The 20,604-nt window shown below is 39.7% G+C and overlaps 1 protein-coding gene across 1 annotated transcript in view; it reads right to left on the bottom strand.

Moving 5' to 3' along the window:
- The window catches only part of Atrnl1 (attractin like 1), a 746,572-nt gene that overhangs the window by 93,408 nt on the left and 632,560 nt on the right, over positions 1–20,604 (bottom strand). Inside the window, exon 28 of the mRNA XM_076834523.1 lies at positions 1,964–2,078. Coding sequence (XP_076690638.1) covers positions 1,964–2,078 — 115 coding nt within the window. The remainder of the gene's footprint in view (positions 1–1,963; positions 2,079–20,604) is intronic.

Raw genomic sequence — 20,604 nt, 5'->3', positions numbered from 1 at the left:
ATTAAAAATTCAATGATATAGAAAAATTGAGGGAATTTTATAATCAACACCAGTATATTCCCATCACCTAGATTCTATCATTAACAGTTTTCTTGTTTTATATCTGTCCATCTACTCATTTATCATATTTTTACATTTCAAAACAGATTCAGACAAGACATAATACTGTATTTTAAAGGAATAGAAGCAAAGAAGAGTCTTACTTCTAAAAGTATAGCTAGAAAAATTATTTGATTTTCTAAAAGACAAGAAACCAGCTCATCCTGAATTATGCACACAGTACTTATCATTCATTCTTCTGCCTCTGGAAGATGCATGTTAGCTGTTTCAGTGTTTTGTCTCCCTTTATCAACCTTGTAGACATTTTCAGTACTCATCCAAGTACTTGGCTTTCTGAAGACCTGAGCTGTCAACTGTAGAGCAGTAAGCTCTTTGCCATAGATCACCAGGAAGGATTACTTGGAAGGCAGGCAGTAAGTATTTTTTGTTCTTCACTATACCCTCTAGTATACCCCCCCGCCAAGAGTCTTTGAATGTAGAAATACAGTGCTTTCTATGCATCATTCCTCTCATTTATGAAGAGAATTTTATATCACCTATTTATAGCTTTATCAAGGAGACCAAATGTGAAAAATAGGAGAATGTTTGCAAAGAGTATAGTTCTACACCATTTAGGATGGCATCAAGATGGCATTAAGAATCATAAAGCATCTGTAAAAAAAACAGCAGAAATGATGGTCCACACTGCTACTTGGCTCTTTAAAATCAGCCAAAAAGGATTTCAAAGGTTAAAGGGACAGAGTATTGGCAGTTGTCTTCACTCTCCCCATCAGTAAGTCATCTTGTCAAGGATCTAGAAGAACCTTGGGGTATATCACAGAGACTTGTTTTCATTAGTAAAGTGTTTGTTTTGGAAATCATCCCAGCTTTAAAACAATACTTCCATTAGCTGGGCACAGGACCTATAATTATCCATCTTATCTGACCAGGGCCAAACTCTTCTACTACTGCATGCCATTTATTTTGATGCTGCTGGAAGGAGAAGAGCAAGACATTCACTCAATGTACAAGAAAGTGCAGAGAATGTCCATTTATTTGCATAAACATCTAAAAATGAACTTTGGCTAAAAATTCCTGCAACAAGATATCATTAGGTATAATGAATGATAGAAACCTTCTGTTCCTATGTACGGGAAACATTCTGCAACTTGAATAGCTAAAGCTTACAAGGTATAAAGTAGTGTATTTTTCACTTTTAGTGTGTGGATGAACACAAATCAAGAAAAGTGAGGAGCGAGGTCAAAGCTAACTGGGGCAGCAAGAAAAGATAAAATAATTGGGGAGGCAAGTTCATCATCAATTACTGCTGCTGAGAACCTGCCAGATCTGAGGGGAATTGAATAGAAATATTTGAAATCCCCTTTGCCCTTCAAAAACATCCATTCCCCTAAGAGTTGGGTAGAGAAAACAGTAAGGAGAGAAAAAATAGTAGAAATTATAAATAGATGGAAGAGGATGTATAAGAAGAAAAGTAAGTGTGGCATGTGATCTGACTGTGAGTTATACTTACAAAATGGACAATGTCACAGGAATGAATAAACATGCACGAGGATACATATAATTACGTCTGAGACCAGACCGTGCTCTTCAGGTAGCAAAGGAGAATTTGAACAAAAACTGGCTACACTTATTCTAAGGGCGAGTTCACCTAGCCCAGGGACTCCACTGGTCTAGTCTTGGGAGCAAGAATGTGTCATAAATGCACTGAGGTGGTTGTATCAAGCTATCATCCTCTGACGCCACTAAATACCCCAAATGCACAAGTCCCCTAGGGTGAAAGTTTGTATGCTAATAAAATTTTAGCATGCTCTAAATTAGGACCCATAAAGGTCCTTACTGTGCTATTTAGCAGTGCTCTTTCTTCTTTTCAGTCTAACTGCTGTTGGCTCCTCCTTTACCATACCTGACTGCCCAGGTGGTGGGGCCCCTGATGATCCTCGTGGTAGACAAAGAAACACCGTCAGAACAGCAGCTCTGTTTCCTGCACAGGGTTCGATGGCTATGGGTTTGGGAGCCCCCTAAAAAAGAAAACCCAAGTAAGTTTGTGTAGTTGGCACGACATTACTGTTCTACTTTCCACTCTGTCCATCTTCCAGTCAGCCAAACTGCATGGTCCTAGTTATCAGGGACACACCCTGGGTCATTTTAACTCTGGTCCAGCGTAGACATGCAATCCCTTTTTATTAGAACAAATGAATGCACCCCTCTATATCTGATGTGCAGCTAGTGAGCCACAAAGTTATGCAATGTTTGTTGTTTTTTCCCAATTATTTTCCCTCACTAATAACATTACACACAACCCCATTTATTTAATTAAGTGATCACCATTCCAAATATTCTGTTGGCGTATCTTTATTTATTTATTTATTTTTTACTTTTTAAATTTATATTTACTATCTGTATTTAAAGTGTACAACATGTTTTGGTACATATATACATGTTGAAATTATTATTATGGTCAAGCAAATTCATACATCCATCACTTCACATAGTTAACATTTCCCTTTCTGTGATAAAAGAACCAAATGTCCATACTCTTAGCAAGATTTCACTATGCCACACAATGTTATTCATTATAGCCCCCCTGCTAAACACTAGATCTCTTGATTTATTTTTCCTATGAAGTACAAATTTATATCCTTTGACTCACATCTCCCTGTTCTCTATCCCTCTCTGTCCTGGGGTACTCCATTCTCCTCTCTGCTTGTATATACTTGACTTCTTTAAAAAATTCACATGTGAGTTCATGTTGGAGTATTTTTAATATCACTTTAGTGACATACATATTTCATCATCACCCACAAATACACTGGTATAAGTAATGTAACAGAAATTAATAAAGTAAATGAATATGTGATAATAACAGGTATGGTGGTGCACACCTGTAATCCCAGTGGCAGGAGACTGAAACAAGAGGATCTTGAGTTCAAAGCCAGCTTCAGCAATGGCGAGGTGCTAAGCAACTCAGTGAGACCCTGTCTCTAAATAAAATACAAAATAGGGCTGAGATGTGGTTCAGTGGTGGAGTGCCCCTAAGTTAAATCTTCAGTAAACCCCCCACCAAAAAAAAATAAGAATGATAGTAATATTAGTGTTTCAGTGCTAATTATGGATGAGAGTTAAAAGTGACTTACATATATTAATTTACATAAATCTTACAACAACCTGAATACAATGAGAACCTGAAGGAAGAGGTTAAAAACACTTCCTCAATTCATATAGCTGGGAAGAAGTAGCAAGGCTGGCATTTAAGCTCAGGCAGACTGCCTCCTGAGTCTATGTTCTTAAAACACACAACACAGGGCTGGGGATGTGGCTCAAGCAGTAATGTGTTTGCCTGGCATGCGCTGGGCGCTGGGTTCGATCCTCAGCACCACATAAAAATAAAATAAAGATGTTGTGTCTACTGAAAAGTAAATATTAAAAAGTCTCTCTCCCTCTCTCTCTCTTTAAAACAAAACAAACAAACAAAATCCACACACAACACAGCTTATGACATGTGCACATACAAGCCTGTGCCACCCCCACATAAAGATATGCTCAAGCACACATGCACACCCCCACCTGCACACAAACGTATACACAGAATTTAAATACAATGTAATCTTTGAAACAGTGAGGATATCATTTTATCTAAGGAAAGGCTGTTTTGGCTCTATCATTCATAGAACTATAGGTGAGACATGGCTGCTATAGCAAAGCGACATCTCTGCAAAAAGGCAAAATTAAAAAGAAAAAATGCTGCGGCCTTAATCATTAGAACAAATGCTTTATTCAGGTTTTTTCCCACTGATAATATTTGAACTTTTCAGAAGAAATATAGATGTATGTAGTCATTCACCTAGAATATTCTAGAATATTGCCATTTCCAGAAAGTTTAATGAGGCATTAAAGATAAAATATGTCCCCTTTCATGTAAAACTTAGACTGAAATTTCTGGTGACAACGGTTTTATGTGGTTATAAAGGATTTCTCCTTTATAGCAACATAAATCTCATGTTTTAAAATTATCCTCATATAGATACATTTGGGGAGTTTTCAATATAAAGGTGAAAGTGACCATGGTAGTAGAAGCAAAGGGCATTAAAATGTTCCAAGAAAATGCTCTTGGCCATGTTGCATTACTTACATCAAGTGCATGAACTACGGTTTCATACTTTAAAGCTTACATTTAATTTAACAGACTTATTTTTGAAAAATGTTAAGTCAAAATCAGCATAAGCACATAGATATTCTCCAATGATGTAAATATTTAGAGAATAGGCATGTCATAGTCCAAGCTAAAAGAAAAATACTATGAATGTTTCCAACCGTATTTCTAGGCAACTAAAATTTATTTTAATTTAGTAAAAGCAAAGTATATTTAAAGGTCAATTGGTTAAAATATACTAAGAGAATGTAAAATGAAGTCAAAGTTTAAATAATAGTAACTTATTAGAAATACCCAAATCCCTTTCATTATGTCTTAAGAAATAACTGATAGTTTCCATCTCTAGGCAAGGTAATCTCTCTTAGTTTCCAGTTTTCTGTGTAACATCTGGCATTACTTAGAATATACAAAGTCATGGTAAAAACAACTTGATTGCAAAAATTAGAATAAAATTTTATGATTACAGAAAAAATGTTGAGAAACTAGAGTTTTTTGGTTTAGGGAATTTAGAAAAATAGTAAGATTTGGTAGTGTGTCAGCTGATCATGTTGCCAGGCTACCTTAGAACTTTTTTAACACCAGCACAGAAAGATTTTAAATATCAAATGCTGGTGTTTAAATATCAAAAGCATCAATGGAGAGAAAAATTAGTAAAAGATAACTGTAATTTCCAGTGGAATATGGCCTAATTATTTAACACTTCAAGCTTCAGAGGCTCAGTAAAGGACTGTGAGTATAACATCTTGACCTCAGAAAAGGAACAAGGCCTACATAAAAGCTAATTCTGTAATATCTCCCTTAGAGTAATTCTCTCACTCTTACTTGCTATTATACAGAAAACATTTTAAAATCTCTTTATATTGATAAACTATATAAAAGATTATAATTCTATTTTAAAATCAAATTGGCTTAAACTTGGTCTATATTTAGCTATAAGAACTTTTATAAGAGGATATTTGCAAAATCATGAATTATTCATTGTGTTTAAAATATTAGTTGCTAGCACAGTTCTTTGGCAGTTCTGGAAGGAATTCACATAATTTGTAAAAATGATTTCCAAAGACTTTGTGGGTAATATCACTTTCAGTACAGAATTCAAATTTTTTTAAAAAGGGACACTTAGCACTTGGATTTTACAACAGAAAACAGCAAAACCCACAAATGATAATATTTCTAATACCTTGAGGTTTCTTAGTTGTTTTGCAATAAATATATAAGCATGAATCAAAATCATTTCACAATGACATAACATGTTCACTGAACTGTGCAATTTATCATGCGTTTTCCATGGCTGCCTTTGAGAGAGATAAGGCAAGGGTTGGTTTGCCTACAGCACCCAGCAACTGTGATTTACTTCGAGGCATTTTCATATTTGTTGTACTGCAAAGAGCTGGTGTTAGACTGTGCCAGAAAACATCCCTGACAGTTATGTAATTAGTCCTTGTTTATTAAGCACACAGCACTTTTACAAAAGACTTATCTGGATCACTCTGGTGTTTTTGAAACTGCTATACTCTTATTTTCAAGTCATTATTTTGAGGGGCAAAACATTTTATGTTAAACTCTTTCCATTTTTAGCTACCAGAGACAAGTTACCAGAGAAGCTTCTGGAAGCTTAGGGATTTTCAAGATTATGGCTCTTAAAATGCATAATGTGTTCTGAAAGGGAGACTGCCAGCTGAACCCAAGATCTGTCCTGGAAACTGCCACCACATGAGTTGCTGCAGGTCTAAGAAACACCAATGGGCAAAGCTGGTTCCCTGTTTCTTCTTCTGCTGGCCCTTGCCAAGAGTGGGTGAGCCAATGAGCTGCTTCTAGAGTTCATGCTGAGGCTAGTCACTGGAAACCTAGACCTCGCAATTAGGGACTCAACAGAACCATGTGGTGCCTTTGGACTAGCCATTACAATTAAGCCAGGTTAACTCTTGATACTCAAGGACTCAGAAGATTACAAAAAAGATGTTATGTCCCTTCTCAAAAACTTTCAATAGTCCCAAAGTAGGACTTGCAAACTCAAATTCCTTCAAGGCTCAGGTGGGTAACTTAATAATAATAGCTAATATTTATTAAAGGCTTACAATATATCTGGTGCTATACTAACATTTACACGATCTAATCATACCCCATGATGTGGGACTGTTTCCATTTTACAGGTGATGAAACTAAAGCTCAAAGAGTAAACTCTTAAAGTAATATAACCAGACTGCCAACCTGGTAGGTGGTAAAATCAGGATTTGGCCTATGCCAGTTACATTCACAGCCTGGGTGACTAATCTGAGTCTAGACTGTGCATACCACTTAAGAAGACTGACTTATTTTCCAGGTAAGACAATAAAAAGTGGTGGGCACTGATTAGATTTTAAGACATTAAATCTTAAACTATCCGCCAACCAAAAGAACATCTGGGGTCCAAATGGACTTGAAGGCTGACCCTTTATGATCTCTGTGGACTGGGTTCAAATGGCATTCCAGGGCCACCAGTCTTATGTCTACTCCCTTATCAAACTTTATCTTTTATTTTTGACAATTTCTGTCCTACAATCTCACTGTCCCACAACTGTGTCCAGGGATTCCAGGGGTTCTGCATCTGCTTCACTCAGAGTCCTTCCACTGTCTTGGACATCCTTCCCACAGGTCTCTTACTTTTCTGATCTTAAGCATCCCTCAAAGCTGGCTCAGCTGTCACCTCATCCATGACGTCTTCCCTGGTCTGAGGTTCTTAGTCCTCCCTTTTTACTTTGTTTTTCCTCTTATGTTTCTCTTTATTTTTTCCCTTGAATGACAGTTGTGTAAACAGTCTATCGACCCATTAATCAAGCTCATCATGGGCGGGTCCTGTTTGTTATACTCCCTGTGTACTCACTTCTCTTTGAAACGCCCATACTCTGTGCCAACTTTTGGGGACTTACGTCTCCCCATCTATTATTATAGGTATTGATATACATGTCATATGTCCCTGATCCTCTAAGGCAGGCATCATTTTTGATTCTTCTTTGTCGTACCTGTAGCATGTATTATGGTGCCTTGAACGTAGATGAAAAAGCAAAGGGATGAATGAATGAATTTGTCACAGAGGCCACACAATGAGATTACTATAAGGCATGATAATTTCTATCTAAATTATTAATATTAAAGAAAGACGTTCAGAAGAGAAATGAGAAATGATTGGGTTGTGAGAGTCTTAACCCAATCAGTGATTTAATCTGCTGATAGGGATTAACTGAGTGGTAATTGAAGAGGTAGGGTGTGGCTGGACGAGGTGGGAATTGGGGTGCGGCTTTGGCTTATGTACATGTATCTGTTGAGTGGATTCTCTCCCTTTCTCTGCTTTCTGATCAACATGTGGGCTGTTTCCCTTCCACACTCTTCCTCCATGATGTTCTGCCTCCCCTCGAGCGCCCAGGAATGGAGCCTGCTGTCTGGGGTTTGAGACCTCTGAAACTCTGAGCCCTCAAATAAACTTTTTCTCCTCTGCAATCGTTCTGGTCAGGTCTTTAAGTCACACCAGCGAAAAAGCTGACTAAAACACTGACATTATGAGAGGTGAGATGATATTCTCAGGGTAGCACAACTAGTGAGTAGCACATTCAAGATTGGAACTCATATCTAGGTTCTAATTATACCCCAATACTAGGTCATGCTAGGTTCTAAGTATACATTTTACTAAAAATATGTAACTTCAGGCCAAGGAGCTTCTCATTCTCTCAGCTTGGCTGTTTATAGCAGAAACCAAGCTAGGATTTCAGTAATGAAGTTTATACACATATACATGTTCCATTCCTGACTAGCATTCAGAACACATGAATCTGGGGCCAGCTTTGGTATTGTCTAGGTGAGTGATCCTGAGTATATTACTAAGTCAATTGCCCCAAAAGGAACATGAACGATAGATTGGATAATTTTTAGGGTCTCTCTCCTTCAACATTCTGTGATTATGATTTATGGATAACCACCAGAATCAGTGACATACCAATACCTCATACCATGTCTAAATGTAGAGAAATTTAAAAATTTCCAATCCTTAGTAATTTTTTTTCCTGCTCAGGCACTTTAAATGGCACATCTAATTATAAAGAGCGTTATTATACCATATGATGAATACATCACATAAGACTAAATGGCCACCATCGCATGCCAAAAAAGCAATTAGAAAATTGAATCAAAGAATTAAGGATTGATGTGGATATGTTATACCTGTCAGCAGTAATAAGTGTTTTGACAAGAACAGAATAAAGTCTGACAGTGTGCACAAATACTAATCTGATACATGAGTGAAATATTAAAAATGCAAACAACTGCACATTAATCATGCCAACATTTCCCTTCTAAAACACATTTAATGCTATTCTTATCAGAACCCATCTATAAATAAAAATGAGTCCTTTTCAACAGTTTGCACGACTTGTTATTTTCAGTTTAATGAATGTTTATATTGATATGAAATTTAGTTTTTAGTCACATTAGTAAAATTGAATTAATTTACTGAACATTGAATTAAGTCAGACCAGGGGCTAGGCTCACAGCTAATCAAGTGTGTTGATCCGGTAGGATCAACAAATACCAAGATTCCAGATCTCAAGAACAGATTCTCTGATTTCATTGTTTAGACTTGAGGAAAAAATCAAGGTGGAAATCATATTGTTTCCTCACTTACTTTTTGCTTTTACATGAAATGATAAAGGGGAAAATATATTAGCTGGCTTTACTCAGTAGGAGAAAAATTCATACTAATAAAAGAAATTAACCTAATGGGCACTTCCAAAAACAGGGTTAAACTACATTAGAAGCCATTTCAAAGAGAATAAAGTACTACATGTGGGAATAGGTAGAAGAATAAAATATAACATTCACAGAATTAGTATGCAGTTCCTAAGATTCTAAATGTACTCAAACTGTAAACTATTTTTATATCACACTAAATATTTTTCCTTGTTTGAAATACCTCCATGTTCAAGCTCTGTTCTTAACAGACACAAGCATATGCACAACACACACAAACTGAAGATTTATATTTGCAGTAGGTCTTATTTAACTGAGTTTTACTGTCAATTTAACTGTATGGCAGTGACTTGGAGAGTGAGGAGGCCGGATTGTGAGAGCAGCAGTGTTGCCATGTATTTTCCCAAGGCACTTAGGTCCCAGAAAAAGTAAAATGGGAAAACACTATCTCTTTTAGAAATTTAATCATGCTTTTCTCAGAGTTGGTTAATAAATAAGAATGTTCACAGAAGGTGACTTTGAATAGATTATCTTTCAAAATTCATTCCTGATAATATTTTTCAAAATTTCAAAATAGTTATCTATGAAATAATTGTCATAGCTAGATTTTTAATAGTCTGTACTTTTCTCTGTAGTTCAGTGCAAAAAGGAACTTAACCACTGTGGTTCATGTGTGAATTTCTTTTTTTTTTTTTTAATTTATTTTTTAGTTGTAGTTGGACACAACACCTTTATTTCACTTGTTCAGTTTTGTATGAGGTGCTGAGGATTGAACCCAGGGTCTCGCATGTGCAAGGCGAGTGCTCTACTGCTGAGCCACAACCCCAGCCCTCATGTGTGAATTTCAAAAGTGATTCCATCCTTTCTGGCCTTGAAAGGTACTGTTAAGTGTGAGGGACCATGTCTCCCCAATCAACTGAACTCCCATGTTGCTCACGCCCAGACTTGTGTTTCTGCCCACCTGGACTACCTGCTAACACCTACCATTTCTGCAAGATCAGACTCCAGCCTCTCTATCTGCAAGAAGTTAGCCCAGGTCAACCTAGGCCATGCCTGCACCTTCTCTGCTCTATCTCAGCAACTTTAACCAAAATTGAGAGACAGTATAACACAGTGCAAGAGAACAATCCTTAGCTCCCAGCTAACCAAGTTCAAGGCTGTGCTTGCTTCCGAATGTGAGCTTGGTCAAATCATTTAACCTCTCTGTACCTCCAGTTTCTCATCTGTAAAGTGAATATAAAATACCTTATTCCCAGTGTTGCTATGAGGACTAAGGGAAATGTAGATATATACTCCCATTAGTATATCTATCTTACTATATAAATGTATAAACATATAGTAAGTAGTACTTGATAAGAGTCAGCTATTATTGTTATACCTTTCTATCCAGTTTTCACTTTGCTTTGAAATTGTTCTTTGTTCCATCTGAAGATGCTCAACTCAAAAGTAAGTCATTTGAAGGCAGAGGACATATTTTGAAAATCTCTGTTAGTGGCTTGAAATCAATCAATTAAGAAATTTAGCTGGGCTTGGTGTATCATGCCTGTAATCTCAGCAGCTCAGGAGGCTGAGGGAGAAGGATCAGGAGTTCAAAGCCAGCCTCAGCAAAACTGAGGCACTAAGCAACTCAGTAAGACCCTGTCTCTAAGAAAAATATACACTAGGTCTAGGGATGTGGCTCAGTGGTCCAGTGACCCTAAGGTCAAGCCCCAGTATTCAACCCCCACCCCACAATCAAAAAGAAAAAGAAAATAAATTCAGTCTCCAGGAGAAAATTTTTTTGGGTGTTGGGCGCTTATAGGATGGAGAAAAGCTAATCCCAGGGCCAGCCTTCCCACACATGGCACATCAACGCTGTCATGGAGGGTCTGCCTACTTTCCCACTCTTATTCCTGGTCTTATAGTCTTAGCTGTCAGCCTTATCTGTTGCATAGAGTAGAGTAGACCTTCCCTGGCACCTATGACTGGGTTGTTCAATAAATATTTCATGAATAAATGGGTATTGGCCTTTTCCCTTTTGGAATAGTGTATAAGGTAAATCTTAATTTTGTGGCAGAACCTTTTGAAGAAAACTTTAATCTAGAGCAGACAGATGTAAACGAATAGGAAAGTTAGAAAATCCAAATCTTAGTATTATTCCCAGAATGGTCCATTTCAAAACGTGTTATACCATTAATGCAGCATTGCCTTGGGAACATAGCCAGTAGGTCAATTCTATTTAAAAGGCAAACACACCAGCTACCGCGTTAGAGGCCACAGAAGCCACAGAACCCACTCTGGTGGAGCATCCTCCCAAGCTGACTGCCACGCACATGACTTCTGAGCTGAGTGCCCAGCAGTTATGCTCTGAGCTCTAGGCAGGGGAGTGGAGAAGGAAGGAGAGGATCTGAGAAGTGCTGTAAAGGATGTCACCTTGCAGTGGATGGCCAGGAGTGAACAGGCAGATGGTTTGTCTGGGAAATTGCTGGGAGTTCTCTGGGGATAGAGCCTTGAAATTGTTCTGAAAAGAGTGATGTGTCCTGAGGGTAAAATTAGGGCCCTCCAAGCAATTCAGGCCCTTCATCAGCCCCCTGGCACTCTCCTGGCCACGACTGGGATTATTGCTACCTACTTTACACATCATGGTGTGTGGTGAGATGCTATATCAAACGTCATCCCAGAAAGACTTGACAAACTATCAGGAACTTGGCACTCTTTTACCAAACCATTGGCCAAATCTGTTACACCAAGTGCACATTAAATTAAAACATTTACTTCTGAAACTTCAATCATAAAAGTAAATCAAGAAGCGCTATGAAAACCAACTGTCAGCAGAAAGAACAAAAGTGCAGATTTGGCAATATTCTTAATGAGGAATCAAGTGTTAATAGATCCAGCATAATAAATGACTTTCTACTATGATTGCTATACCAATCAAACCTTTTATAAGTAACAAAAGCATGGGCAAAACTCCGAATGAAAGAGTTTATTTGACTTGTTCCAGAAATACAGACATAATTACCATTCAGTAAAATCTGTCTGGGTCTCTCAGAAGGGTCATTGTGGATGAAAGTTCTCCTAGAAAACTGAACATTAACCCTACAAGGCCCAAGACATTGCCATCTTAAGGTTTTTTTTTTTTTTTAACTAGTGTTAATTGCTTAAAATCAATATCCCTTTTTTGTTTTTCTACCAGACTACAGTACATTTAATATTGTCTTGATGCTCCATGATCAGCATTACAAGTATCAGTTTTCACATTCTGCTGAAGATACATGGAACTGCTTATGTGTACATGAGCAGCTGGAGCCTAGGGATTTCTTCTTTTCCCTTTCTTCTGCACTGCCCCTGAAGCCACCAATGCCATCTTGCTCAGTGCTTATTGTTTTACTTTATATAAAGGCAGTCTAAGGATCCTGTGGCTGCCAGTGAGTGACATGGCTGCTTTTCCACAAAACACCCATTATGATGCAAAGGTTGAAATGATATTTGCAAATGCAAATGTTTGATATTCAGAAGGACTTTTCTTATCCTCCACAGTACCATCTTCCTTTTGCTGTGGGCGTAGTAACCTGTCAGCATCTTTCCAGCACAGCCTCATTTCTACATTCCTAGACCCATGGACCACACACATCTCCTTGACAGTTTGTAACAATCCTCATATGTCCCTTGAAGTTCATAGGCAGATGAACCTAACTAGTTTCAAGATTTTGACAAAAGACTTTGGAAATAATCTTACTCTAAAGTCTAATAATGCTTCACCAGGCCCAAATGGCTTTATGGCTTGTGAAGCAGGCTTAGGTTCAAATCTTAGGGGATCTCAGGAAAATGATTTAATGTATCTGTGCCTCAGCTTCTCTACATCAAAAATAGAGATATAATAACTATCTTCAAGGTTATGCTGAGGATTATAAAAGTTAATATATGCATAAGACACTTTGCATAGTGACTGGGGAAAAGTAATTGCCTAAATTTTTATATTAGGTCAAATCATTTACTTTTATAATTTCTGTTAGTTAAAACAATTGAATATCAGCATTTTTTATGTTTTGGCCTTAGTAATTCCCTTCCTCTTCCTCTAAATTTGTTTTAATGACCCATGGTAGGGAAGTAAGAGAGATTTATATGTCAAGATGTTTTCTGATCCCTCTCTCTCTTCCTGCATCATTTCATTTTCTCAGACTTGGTTCCAAAGTCTGGGAGCAGTATTCTAGTGTGTGTGCATTAAAGTTGGAACCAAGTTCCAAGCTCAGACATTAGTCTATTATGGGGAAGATGATCATTGATCAATGCAAATGTTTGAAAGTTCAGAGGCAAAAGTCATTTCCAACGATACATATTCTACCAACCTTTCTGCTTGCACAGCAAAGAGAAAAATATTTTATGGATGGATATGCTTAGAAATGCCCCTAAGTGTGTTCTTAGGTGCCTCTAGTTGGCCCAGGAAGTCTCTTTGTGTGCCAGTTCTCTCCCCACTATTTGGTAAATTAATATTTCCTTAATTTTATAATCAAGTGGGCTAATGGGAAAATGAGAGGAAAGATGACAGAAGGCAGAGAATGCTTGTTACACATTTAGCAGTACCATGGGGTCCTCTTGCAGGCACGTGGATCATTCCCAGATTCCCTGGAACCCCCAAGACAGGACTTGCTACTCTTTTCTTTGACTTGAGATGTGTGGATTTATTTCCTGTGGCCAAATAAAATATATTCACATAGCATCCCTTTTGGTGTTTTCCTCAAACTATTTGATTGTGTGAACTACCTCATCAGAGCTTGCTTTGAAAAGCTAAGTATATGAGAGTGAATAAAATATCTAAATCGTTTTCTTCCCAAAACTCCTTTTTGAGTATGACTAAAAATTAATGGCCAGAGTCTGTGTAATGATGCTTCCCCTGGTTGTACTCATGCTGCCGAATCAACTCCCTCTTGGTGCTAGTAATTACCTAATTGATTAAGCCTGGAGGAGCCTTCTGTCACTGGGTGTGGCCTGCTGCACACATCTGGCTCACTATGTTTTCTTTAAAAAGGATGGCAGGAGGATTAAAGTAACCACAGCACAAACACAGATATCAGTGGGGAACAAATCTTGCTCATTTCCCCAGCTGGTCTCTGTAGTAGGCTAATTAGTTCTCCCTAAAAGTTCACGTCCACCCAGAACCTGAAAATGTGACTTTGTTTGGAAATAGGGCCTTTGCAGGTGTACTTAATCAAGAGTAGTTAACAGGTCCCGCTAGGTTAAGGTAGAACTGGTACCTTTTTAAGAAGAGGGGAGACCACATAGGGACAACACACAGAAGAGACTACCATGTGAAACAGAAAGGGACTGCAGAGGTGTGTCCACAAGGCAAGGAGTACCAAGGTCTGCTGGCAACCACCAGCACGGAGACCGGCAAGGAAGAAATTCTCCCTCAGGACCAAAGAAGGAATCAACTTGGACAACACCTTCATTTCAGACTCCTGGCCTCCAGCACTTGTTTTAAGGCATCAAACTAATACAAATTAATACAGTTTCCTAGTCTTCAGCCAAACTCTGAGAGAATGGTCAGGGAATATCAATTGCTTGCTATCTTTTTGTTGTGTTTTGGAAATAATCATGTAGTGTGATAACTGGAACTACGACCATTCCCAATACCCCAGCACATTTCCTCTATTTTGGGATGATTCAAGCCACTTTCATTTGAGAAATAGAAAAATACCACAAAGAATAGCAAAAGCCAACGGCAAAATTCATTTAGTTATCTGAGTTCTGTGATCATCATACAATCAATGATATTTATAAAATTGGAAATACCATAGTGACTTCTCAGAGTGTAGACAGTCTATGTTGTATGTTGGAATCTCTAGGAATCAGATTCTGAGACTCCCAGATGAGTGCAGCAGGTTTATTGGGAAGTAGCTTTGGGAACGACATCTGCTTAGAGCGACAGGAGCAGGGTGGTCCTTCCAGGGCTGGTGACCTCCTGGGTGGGGCCGTCCCGGGGGAAAGACCTAACTCTGGGAGGAGACAGCTTTCCTGGAGGATGAATGAGCTCTGAGCTGTGAAGAGTCAGGCTCAGTCATAAAGGGAGGTGCAGGGGTGCACACCCAGCCCCATTACCACATTTGTGATTTTAAACACAGCTCTCTGCTCATTACCTAAGGAAGTTACTTTGGCCGCACACAGTTCAATATGTCATGCTATGGAGAATACTGCTGGACATCTACACTTCCATTTCTCACAGAATTTTTTGAAGCTGCTATATTGTCACGGTTACTATCCCTCGAAGAAGAGGGCTTACTCTTCGAGACTGTAAATTTCTTCTTAAATTTTCTTACCCTATTAACCAGAAAGGTGATTTTCAACCTCAAAAAAAAAATGACAAAAATTATGATTTTAGTGCCAGCACCATAGTTAGGTCAATAATCCAAAGAACTGAGTAAGCAGCACTCAGTATTTTATTTTTCATACTTGGTATTCAACTGAGTCAATTATACAGTGGGGTATGACATCATTTATTACTCTTACTGAGGTCTGTAAGGCATCAACAGGAACGGCAGAGGACAGACCCATTTCTTTAGTTTGCCTAAGTCATATTCTTTTAGGAAACTGCAACTTTATACGTCTTTTCTCAAAAATCAATAATAATGTCAACTGTTATTTATTGGCATTTATTGGTTGTTGAGCTCTCTCTTGGGCTGGCAGAGGAGCTAAACTAAAGAGCAGTTGCTGGACACTGTGCCAATTAGTAATCCATGTTCCCTGTATTAGCAAGGTTACAAGATTTCCTGAACCCAGATCATGATTAAGTCATATTGATGGCTATGAAGCAGATGAAACCCATCAAGGGCAACATTTCCATCACTACTTTCAAGATACAGTTGGTTCCTACCACAGGAAGGCAAAAGGATACACTCCAGGGTGGTTTCACAACCTCGAGGAGGGACACGTGGGGAGGCAGCTGGTGCAGTACGGGGTGACAATGCTGTAGTCCTATGAGGCAGGCATCCTGTTGGAGAAGAAACCAGGGCGGTGCTTTCCTAATACTGATTCCCAGTCTGGCACCAGCTCCAGGCCTGCTGTGAGACTCCTTCAGGGAAGGCAAGTGGAACTAATCATGTCACCTCACTGAGCTGGCTGGCAGGATGAGAGAATGAAGAAGAGATATCCTGGTCTGGTTTATGCCAGCAGAGTATGGAAAGGGCACATGATAAGAACCTTGGGGACAGCAACCATGCTTTGCTAGGAGTTACAATCCTAGCAAAGCAACCTATTCCTCCTATAGATGCTCAAATCCAACTTTGCACATTACTGTTCCAGGCCACTTCAGCCAGGGCTACCAGGAAAGGCCTCTCAGGAGTGGAATTTGAGCATATCCTGGATGAAGTGAAGGGGTGAAGCCAGGACAAGGCCCGGGAGGAAGAGTAATAAAGGGAAAGTCCCCTGGGAGGATCAGGAATGGCACCTTCAAGCACCAGCAGGAAGATCAGTGGGTTGACTTGGGAAGTACAGGATTTGTTGAAAGTGTGGTCATGAAGCTGAAACATGGATGTGTTCTCTTTATTATTTTTGCTTTGTCTTCTTCTCTGGTCTCATTTTGCTGCTTGGGTGGAGGATTCAAACAGAGGGAGAACTGGCCAAGGTGGGTTTAACCCAGGGTACAGTGATCATGGGGGATGAAAGGAGCAGGAGAGAGAGGAGACACTGCTCCTGGTGTAGATAAGAAGATGTAAGTAGGCTCAGGAGGAGAGGAAGAGTGAGAAAAGGAATGTGAGGGGCTGATCCACACTGAAGTGGTGGTGAGGTCTATGGACTGGAGGTCTCCATGGAGAGCAGAGGCTCTTTGGGGACAGGTTAGCTGAGTAGGTGAGTTGGAAATACAGAGAACGGCATCAGAGAATAGTTGAGTAGGAAATCCAGTATCTGGGAGCCTTGAGGGCATAAGTTTCAAGGAGTCAAAGAAACCCACACCCCACTTTTGATCTACGACCTGTAGGACCAACATTAGTGAGAACCCCAGGGGAGTGTGTTCATTAGGGAACAGTCAGGCTTTGATTAGAGCCAAACAACAAAGGGGGCATTCCAATTGGTTGAAGAGCCCGAAAATACAGGGCTTTGCCTAATGACAAGCCATGAGTTCTGAAAGCAAATGGGAGCCTGAGGGGCGAGCAGGAGGGAGCAATCAGGTCAGAGAAGAAGAGGTGCTGAGGGCTATGGATTCAGACAAGTATGCAAGAACCTGGGAAAGTGGGTTCCAAAACATTCAGGAAAAAAAAAAACGTAGCTATGATCCCATCACTAAGAATCTAAAATAATATGGCTCAAGGTGTAGCAAGTTTTAAAATGTTACCTGAAACACAATAAAAAGATCAAGAAGGAATACTGTTGTTGCAGAAAGTAGTTTCTAATGGAATGGCAGAGGGGTAAGCTAGTGGAGTACACAGTTCCAGGACCCCAAGGGTGGAGGGGAACATGTTCTCCTAGTGCAGAATGGAGGATGTGAGACAGCTGGCTCTCAGAGCACAGCCACAGCACCTAGTTTAACTGCCGCAGGCAGGCCATTATGATTCAGGAGTGGAGAGCTCTGGTAGTAACTATGTAAGCAGGGGATGTAGGACAGAGGTTCAAAGAATGGGCTGTGGTATAACACCATGATTGGATTCCTCACTCCGCCACTGCAGTGTGAACTTGGGCATGTCTTTTCACTCTGTGTTAATTTTCCCCATCTGAAAATGATAATAATTATTAACATCTACTTTACTGGGTTTTTGTATTAAATAAATTGACACTTACAAAGCATTTAGGATGTGGCCTAAATTTCATTTTGTCATTTTGTGATGGTCTGTTTAGCTTACTATGGATTTTAAAAAATTTTATTCTTATAACTTAATCTAAGTCTCCTGATTTATAATGGAAAGGCCCAAGGGCATAGATGTGGCTCTGATTGACACAGACTGTGAGGCGACTCTAGTTGAACACTCTATACGATGAAAAGCAGAACTGAGTCTGAATCCTAGCTCTGCCTCTTGTATACAGTGCACCTTTAGGCAACTACTCTAATCTTTCCAGTGCCAAGTATCTTTAGCTATAAAAAGAAAGTAAGAATAGTGCCAATAATTCCTGGGCTTTTTCAATGAGTAAACTAGATAACTTATGTAGAGCATCTAGTCTAATGTGTGGCATACAGTTGGAGCTTAACAGATGGCAACTATAATATTATTTAGCCCTTGCCCTCCTTAATTAAAGATATCTTTACTTGCCTGTTTATTAAAGTTGACCACCATAAATTCTTCTTCTGCTATTTCATTTTTATTCTTCTTTTTTATATATAGTAAAGGATTTTTTTTTTTAACTCAGTAAAATGAAATACGGGGCAAGAAAGTACTGATGATGCTCATTTTCCATTTAGAAAACTTAGAAACCTTGCTGCTTAACTTCCTCTCTCCACCACAGAGTCTTTTGTGTTGCAACTTCAGCTCTGGTCAGGGCTGCGACCTGACCCAGGGGCCAGGTAGGCTCAGCATCAGGAAGGAGGCAGTGGCTGTGGAGCCAGCAGGACAGCACTAGTAAGGTGACAGGGGTGGGGAGCAGGTCAGTGTGGGCTCAGAAGTGACACACAGGTTAATAATGGCCATGTTGGCGGCTCTAATGGCTCCTTTGCCTGTTCCAGGAAAGTGGACAAGGCGGGGCTTGAACACAGGTCTGCCATGATTCTAGCGTCTGGCTCTTTCCCCCTCCGTGCCAGCAGCTAGAAGAAACAGCAGGCCACAGGTGACAGCTAGACACACAGTAGTTAAAGGCCTGAAGCCCTGAAGCAAGCCCCTATGAGATTTGAAGGAATGAAACAAGAGTAAGAATATCAAATTATGAGGAAGTGTTCAGGAACCTCTGAAGACAGAGTGTTTCTGTCCCTCCTTCAGCATTGCCCTATGGCGGTAGGGACAGGAGACAATCTTCCCGCTGGGTGGGAAGAGGCTCTGCAGCTCCTGACCAAGATGGGGACTCCAGACTGGAGTCATCAGCGCTGGAGAGTGGCCAGAGTCCTCAGGTCTCTTCCGGGTTTACCCTGCCTCTCCTACTGCTCTCTGACCAGGCTTCAATTTTAATTTGAAAAGGCCCAAGCCCCCTTTCCACAGAACCTAAACAGTTTTAAAATGAAAACATAAACTAATCTCTCCAATTGTAGCAACCACAAGCTCTCAAATTTTCCATGACCTTAGCTTTTTTCCCCCTTTATTCACTTGATAAAAGGAAAAGTAAGACCTATTAATCTCTGTAAATAGCTCCATATTTTCTGAAATTACCTCGAAAGAAGACTGTTTGAATAAGATGAAATTACTATTTGTCAGAGAATTTAATCATATTATTTTTTTCTTATATTGGTTGTAAAGTTTCTTAATACCTTTAGTTAATAGCAGGTAGCGAAAACAATTTTAAAGTGTCACTTTCATTGATAAAAAAAAAGTCAGATTGCTAACACCTAAGAGTTGAAAAAACTCTTTAAAATCTCACATGAAAAAAGAATATCTCATTTGACTCCTATAGCTGCTATGGGGGGTAAGTAGAGCAGTATTTTTCTCTCCAAACTTTACAAATGACAGCCCTGGGGCTGTGAGAGGAAAGAGCTTTGTTTGGGGACATAGTAATTAGTGAACACCCAAGTGCCACTCCGGGGCTCCTCTCTACCCAACTCCGTCTCACCCCAATATCCCTCTACTGAAGGCATTTTTCTTATGAGTTCTTTTGGGCTCTGGGGGTAATCATGCAGATCCACCATCTATTCTTATATATGAGATATTTATTTCTATACTTGAAAGAATAATGGCAAATGTCATCTGTTGAAAAACTCTAATCTCTGGTCCTCCTTCCTCTAACGGGTCTGCAGGTTGTGGGGGAAATGGAGAGAATGAGGGAGAGGGAAGGACCTCAAGCTGAGCCCTCTGTCTTCCAACTCCTCCTTTCCTAGAAAACAGGGAGTGGTGCAGGTAGGGAAGCCTCCCAGGGGCCCTTGAGCCCCCACAAAGTAAGGAAGGGACACTGGCAGATGAACCACTCTGGGTGTGACCTAGTGAACAAGAGGGAGGCAGAGCATGTTTTTGTTCTCTCACTTTCCCCAACACACAAAATACAACCCTGGGAAATCTGTGGCAGGTGGGCTGGGGAGGGAGCGGCACACAGGACGCTGTGGATGGCTCCGTGGTGGATGGCTTTCAGCCCTGGAATGGGAGGGCAACTTTTCAACCGTTTACAACTTCCCATCTGCACGTTTTCATGCAGGCTAGGGAAAGTCACTCAGGCAGTATGGCTGACATCAAAGGAGCTGTCAAGATGCTATCACAGTGCAATGGGCCAAAGATATTCCACGTTCCATGGGAAATAACCAGGCAGCTTTGGCCAAGCTCCCCAAAGAAAAAACTCAATTGTGACTGATTCTTCCATTATGTTTCCAAGTGTTCCTGGTTCTATCTAAAACCGTCAGTGCAAAAACAGCTGCACCTCTGCACCCTGTAGTTGACAAGTGGTAGCTTTCCAGATACTGCTGCATTTTCTGACAGAGGTCTGTATTTACCTGGCATGCATTTTAGGAATTGATGAACACACGCCCAATGTGAACTGTCATTGTCACCACTCATCCCACTCAAGCAGATGGTCAGACTAAAGCCCCTAAAGCTTATTGCTGCAAAGTCTTGGTAACAAGACAGTCATTCAATAAATGT

This window comes from Callospermophilus lateralis, chromosome 15 (assembly GCF_048772815.1).
Source record: "Callospermophilus lateralis isolate mCalLat2 chromosome 15, mCalLat2.hap1, whole genome shotgun sequence".
Classification (NCBI taxonomy): Eukaryota; Metazoa; Chordata; class Mammalia; order Rodentia; family Sciuridae; genus Callospermophilus; species Callospermophilus lateralis.
Note: the sequence above shows the minus strand (reverse complement) of the source record. Positions and strands in the feature narration are given on the sequence as shown.